The 6,595-nt window shown below is 41.5% G+C and overlaps 1 protein-coding gene across 1 annotated transcript in view; it reads left to right on the top strand.

Annotated features, from left to right (window-relative positions):
* TMEM70 (transmembrane protein 70) overlaps nt 1-2,949 on the top strand; it is a 3,864-nt gene extending 915 nt beyond the window's left edge. The window contains exons 2-4 of the mRNA XM_017731204.1: nt 9-169; nt 1,057-1,168; nt 2,274-2,949. Coding sequence (XP_017586693.1) covers nt 9-169; nt 1,057-1,168; nt 2,274-2,731 — 731 coding nt within the window. The 3' untranslated portion in view covers nt 2,732-2,949. The remainder of the gene's footprint in view (nt 1-8; nt 170-1,056; nt 1,169-2,273) is intronic.
* Nucleotides 2,950-6,595: the final 3,646 nt, after the last annotated feature.

Here is a 6,595-nt window from a genome sequence, read left to right as displayed (position 1 = left end):
CCCAACAGGTTGTGCGTGGGGGCTGTGGGGACCGTGTGTGGGAGCGGGAGGAGCGTTCTCGCTGCTCGGGGAAAGGGCGGCGGCCCTGAGATTCGCGGTTTTGCCCTTAGAGGATTTTGAGGAGGAAAGCGAGGTGCTCCCCGGGGCGTACCTCCTCTGTTACGCCCAGGTGAGACCCCACCTGGAGTGTTGCGTCCAGCCCTGGGGCCCCCATCGACCTGTTGGAGCGAGTGCAGAGGAGGCCACCAAGATGATTGCGAGGATGTAGCATCTCTCCTACAATGAAAGATTGAGGGAATTGGGTTTGTTTAGCCTGGAGAAGAGGCGGCTTCGGGGTGACCTAACTGTGCTCTTCCCGTACCTGATTTTTTTTTGTAGGGAAAAGGGACTTTTTACAAGGACATGAAGTGCCAGGACAATGGGGAATGGATTAAAACTGAGAGTAGATTTAGCTACTCTGAAGGAAGCTATTTAGCTAATCCAAGATATTAGGATAAAAATTCTTTGCTGTGAGGGTAGTCAGGCAGTGGAACAGGTTGCCCAGAGAAACAGAGGATTCCCCAACCGTCAAGGTGTTCAAGGCTGGCCTGGATCGAACTTGGAGCAAACTGGTATAGTGGCAGGTGTCCCTACCCACAGCAGGGATGCTGGAACTGAATGATCTTTAAGGCCCAGTTCAACCCAGGCCATTCTATGATTCTGTGATCAAACAGAGACGTGATGAGCACGGGTGCCGTAAATGTCTCCCTGCAAAGCTGTGTGTAAGTCGATTGCTGCCTCAATTCTCAGTAAGGGGGTTGCAGACATTTAATGCTAACATGCTATATTTACATGGAAAGTTATTAAAACAGGCAGTATATTAGTTGGAGTTTGTGGCATGCTTTGGAGTGTAACCTAACTTTAATCCCTAGTTTAAAACGCTGGGGGTGGGTTCAGGGCAAGGAGAAACTTTCTGTGGGTGTGTATACGTACATATATGTGTGTATGTGTATATGGATGGTAGATACAAGCTGTAGTACTCGTGTTCCTTAGCCATGTACTGGTTTTATCTTTCAGGTTACATCTTTTCAAGGAGTGGCTGGTCACAGCCTCAGCACATCCTCCCCTCATGATCACCCAGAACATGGAAGATTAGTTTATAAAGGAAATTTGGCAAAGACAGTGTTAGGTATGTGACTTGAAGTGGTTTATATTGCCTTTTTTTGTTGTTGCTGTTTCAACAGTGTTTAGGAACTTTAAAATGGAACATTAAAAGTGAGCATTCTCCTTTCCAAGTTTGCCAAAATCTGGATTGTCTGTACAGCAAAACAAATAAAAAAGGTGGTAGTGGTGGTGCTTGGTTTCTGCTTCTCTGCTTGAGTTTGCAGGGAGTTCTTTTCATTCCTCTAACCCTTCAGCCTTCTTTGGCTTCTCTTGCAGCCCTTGGGGTGACTTAGCCAATCCAGTAAGCAGTGAAGATGAGCTATAACTGCTGTTTACATTCTGTGTGCTTGGAAGTGTTCCTGAAATGCTTCCCAGGCAGACAGGTATTATGATGAAATGCTTCATCCGTAATAAGACTCCTCTAATCTTTCTTTGGCCAGTTAATGTTACAAAGACCCAGTGAAAAATAAAGCCACTGGATGTTTTCTGATACACGTCTTTGAAATGTGTCCTAACACACTTATTTGTCACAGCATCTTGGGCTCCTGGTTCTCACGGTGGCTTAAGGACTGTGGATTGTCCACGGCACTGGCTACTGTCTTTCAAACCACATGCAAGATGGGTGTGGAGTACTTGTTAATATTGAGTAACTCAGGGTTTATGCATGGTGAGGGACCAAGCTGACTTCTTTGTAATGCACGCTGAATGTCAGCATTAGTTGTTGATGAAGAGAGAAATTCCCTATCTGCCATATCTTCAATGAGTACCATTACATGTGTCAATGAATGGAGTCAAGTCTCATTAGAAATCAGTTTTCCTGCCTGTGAAGTAAAAACTTCATATGTGTGCATAACCACTAATAACTGACTGCATCACAGAAATAGAGCCAGCTACAAGCTTTGATAAACCCAACATGAACATATAAACAAATCAGAACAGCAGCAATGAGACAGGGTCAAGCTTTCAACAGTTCTCTGTGAGCTTAAAGAAAAAGAGAAAAGGGTTTTCAGTAACTTCATCAGTTCAAGTAATGGCATTGTTATGTGGAAGAAGAATAGATGTAATTGGAGAGAAAATTTTGCTCATAAGAAAATTTTGCTTCATTTTCTCTGTTTTTTTCTTTTATGTAGGTGTGAAGTTTTTCTCTTACTCCACCAGCATATTCAACCTGTTCATGATGCCCTACATCATGCTCAAGAGTGGTATTGGAGTGGAAAGTCTGCTTGTCCAAGCTGCCTTTTATGGGTTGATTGGGGTTTTTACGTTTGTAACACCGGTTACTTTGCATATCCTTACAAAAGGTTACGTGATCCGACTCTATTATAAAGATGAAGTGGACACTTATACAGCCATTACCTACAATGCCATCTTGGCAGAAAAAGCAACTGTTTTCCATCAGAAAGATGTAAAGATTCCAGACATCACAAAGATGTTTACAACATTTTATGCTAAGACAAAATCAATGCTTGTTAATCCTACACTTTTCCCAAATCCTCAGGATTATAACCATCTCATGGGCTATGACAAATCCTCATTTTTTAAATTTGAGGAATTAGAGGAGGTAAAGGAAGCTGATGAAAGGAAATAATTTGAAGATAATGTCAGTATCATTGTCCATAGTGCAGTACTATATATGTGAAAGAATGTAAAAATCTATTACACTTGCTTAAGTATCAGGTAGCTGGAGTTTTCCTTATGCATTTTGGAATGTATAAAAGGAGATGCTTCTTAAAAAATATTACAAACAATGTGAGGATTTCTTTAATGACATAAAATACAGTAAAGAAAGGAGATGCTTAGACCTGTCTTGTGCTTGTTTATTCTTGGTTTGATTTTTATTGTTAGCTCTCCAGACACCTGTAAAACACCTGAGCTGTGTGGCAGTCTCACCATCTCCATGTCAAAAGAAGCCATTCGTAATAGACAAATCATCAACACTCATTACCTATCAAGTATGTAGTTAGGCTGTTAAGCCTTAAATATCAATTGTACTTAATCCAAAAATACCGGGCTTTTTGTCACTGCTGGTGGTGCTATAAAGGGAGTGAACGTGGCTTTCCCTTCCCTTCCCTTTGTGAGACCATCAGTAGCCAGAAGGAGTCTCTAGAAAGCAGACAGGTATTCTTGTGAATTCCTGCTACAACCTCCTCCTGAAGGAGGGGAAAGCATGAGAAGAATGGCTGTGTTGCTGTGACCTCTAGCTACTCAAAGCTACTCTGAGGTTTCTTAAAGTCCCACTCTGAGCAACCCTGTCCCCAGAGGTGGAGAGCAAGAGGCTCTTCTTGGGCACAGGAAAGCACCGTGGCATAAATTTGCTCTGTGAGCATCCCACTGACAACAGGTGCTGTATTTGAATCAACTTAAAGAACATTCTAGCAGCTAGTGGTTAAAATGCATTCCGTCAGAATTTGTGTAAGGTGGGGAAGCAACTGTGCCTTTAAAAAACATACCTCTTGATTTTCAGCACTGCAAAGAAAGCCACCTTTCACTGAACTTAAAAGGGGATCAGGTCTTTTTGTGGTACTAGACTGGTTCTTCTCCCTTGAGTGTGTAGAGTTTAGATTTATATTTTTTAGCCCAAAGCACATAAACTGACAGATACTTGTTTTCAAAGACTGAAGGACCTAAATATTTTGAGTCATAAAAACTACTGAATTGAAAAAAACCCCCAAAAGTGAAATTAATCCTTCTATGTTAGCAGTATTAAGAAAATATAATGCTTGCTACTAGTCATCCTGATCCTCCAAATAAAGAAAAAATTATTATAGCTAGCTTTCAAGATGTTTCCTAAGTTATAGCTGAAAAACTATATATTTATAAGTCTAAATGTCTTCCAGTACTATTATTTCAATTTCTTTTTGTAGGATGACACTACAGATGATATTAAACCGGTGGTTTTGAATGTTGCTTTTCTGATTGCCCTCAATGAACTTGCTGAGCAATCAAAAAGCAAATCGTCCCATCCCAATATTTTTGAGGCAGTTCTTTTGTGTTGGCACAGCTATAATTTAAAAACCCTTATTGTATTTCATTAAGCCAGTATCATTTCATGGGTAGCAATAATATCTGAATAAAATTTTCATCAATTATATTGAACGTGTGAGGTTCAAATTATATTGAGCAAGCAATTCTGATCACCTGGTTGTACTACTTGTCCTCATTGAAATGATGTTTTACACATAGTTAAAAGTAATCTTTCCATGTCTGATGCATTCACTCACTTCTTTTGGTGCTTGCATTGAAAGATGAGGTTGACTTGATCTTCCAATGCCAAATACAGGGAGAATCAGAAATAGAGTTTGCAGGAGAAGGTGAAGGAAAGACTCCAAAATTATATTTATTTACTCCATAGGCAATGTCAAAATCCTCACCTTTTTCTTCTGACTGCAAAACCTTTTCATTTCTAAATTTGAGATTTGGCCAATTCAGAATTAAGCAGCGTGAGTAAGATATCTCAACGCCAGTGGCTAAGTTTCTGTCTATGGAAGATAAATATTATTTCTTCTGCTCGTGTTCTGGTAGTGAAAAGAAAGTTAAGCTAGTAGGTGGCTTTCTGACACACAGATGATTAAAAATAATATTAAAGAGTCCAGAATTCTGCCAGAAGATAGGTGATGATTCTGGCTGTGATGTAGTCTCAGAAAAAATATTTTAAAATTCCAATCTGCAACTTAATAGGATAGTACTTTCGTGTTAGGAAAAGAGAAGACCAGACTTACTGAAGATACTCAATATTCTACCTGCTTCTGCTTTGTTTGCTGCTACACTTAGATTGTGTACTTGGAACTGTAGGACCATTTAGGTTGGAAAACACTTCCAAGATCATCAACTCCAACCATTAACCCAGCACTGCTAAGTCCACCACTAAATCATGTCCCTAAGTGCCTTTATACATATTTTAAATATCTCCTGGCATGGTGACTCAACCACTTCCCCAGGGAGCCTGTGCCAATGCTTGACAACCCTTTCACTGATGAAATCTTCCCTAATACCCAGCTATACATCCCCTGGTGCAACTTGAGGCTGTTTCCTCTTGTCCCATTGCTTATTACTTGGGAGAAGAGACTGATCCCCACTTTGCTACAACCTGCTTTCAGGTTGTAGAGAGTGGTAAGGTCAACCCTCAACCTCCTTTCCTCCAGGCTAAACAACCCCAGTTGCCTGAGCTGTTCCTCCTAAGACCTGTGTTCCAGACCCTTCACCAGCTTCACTGCCCTTTTCTGGACACACTCAACACCTCAATGTCCTTTGTGTAGTGAAGGGCCCAAAAATGAACACAGAATTTGAGTATACTTGCACATACGTGACTGGTGTAGATCCCTGGAATTGTTGAGAGCAGTTATTCACATTAGAATTAAAATGACAAGATGTGCTTCTGCTTTGCTCTGGGTTCTGAGCAGTGTGTCTTAATAAAGGTATTTTGTAGTGCATTGTGTGCATTTCCAGGTGGGAAGCTCTGAAATGCTTGGTGTCCTAAGGTAGAAAATGTGTGTAAACCAGAACAGGCCCTCCTGCGGCTAACAAATCCTGCAAGAGAATCAACTGTGGTGTGTTTCAATAAACAAATTACTACCAGGTAATTCTCCAAGGCTGTTAGCTCCATGTCTGTTTAACAATCCTATTAATTATGTGAACTGCTATTTTCTTCTAGTGTATTTTTCTTCAGTTTTATACACTTGGTGAAAACCAGTACTAATTGCAGAAATATTACTACTTGCTAACATTTTTGTCCCTGGAAGTTGTTGATATTTCTTTGGGTGTAGGTAGCTTGTATACGATGTGGAAGAAACAATTTAGGAGATCTAGAGAATGTGCTTGTACACATGGAGGTTCTGAAGGAAATACTGATGTAGAAGCCCAGTTTTCTGAAATAAGTGATGTACAAACTGTCTTATTTGCAAGGCAATGCCTACCATGAAGGCTGACAGCTCCTGCAGCTTTTTCAGGACCAACCTATCACTTATCCATAGTAGCTGGGTCGCATATCTTACCCTGGTACCAGTTTCCCTTGGTCTGGTGTGAAGAGCAGGAACATATCAGTGTGTATCAGGAATAGTGTGGTCAGCAGGACCAGGGTAGTGATTGCCCCCCTTTACTTGGCACTGGTGAGCCCACACCTCGTGTTCAGTTCTGGGCCCCTTAATTCAGGGACAACATTGAGGTGCTGGAGTGCGTCCAGAGAAGAGCAGTGGAGATGGTGAAGGGTCTAGAGGGTAAGTCCTGGGAGGAGCAGCTGAGGGAGCTGGGGTTGTTTAGCCTTGAGAAAAGGAGGCTCAGGGGGTACCTTATCACTCTCTACAGCTACCTGAGAGGAGGTTGTAACCAGATGGGGGTTGCTGATCTCCCAGGCAACCAGTGACAGGATGAGAGGAAATGGCCTCAAGCTGTGCCAGAGGAGGTTCATGTTGGACATCAGGTGAAATTCCTTCACAGAAGGGGTGTTTAGACATTG

Source organism: Corvus brachyrhynchos, unplaced genomic scaffold, assembly GCF_000691975.1.
Source record: "Corvus brachyrhynchos isolate BGI_N302 unplaced genomic scaffold, ASM69197v1 scaffold633, whole genome shotgun sequence".
Classification (NCBI taxonomy): domain Eukaryota; kingdom Metazoa; phylum Chordata; class Aves; order Passeriformes; family Corvidae; genus Corvus; species Corvus brachyrhynchos.
Note: the sequence above shows the minus strand (reverse complement) of the source record. Positions and strands in the feature narration are given on the sequence as shown.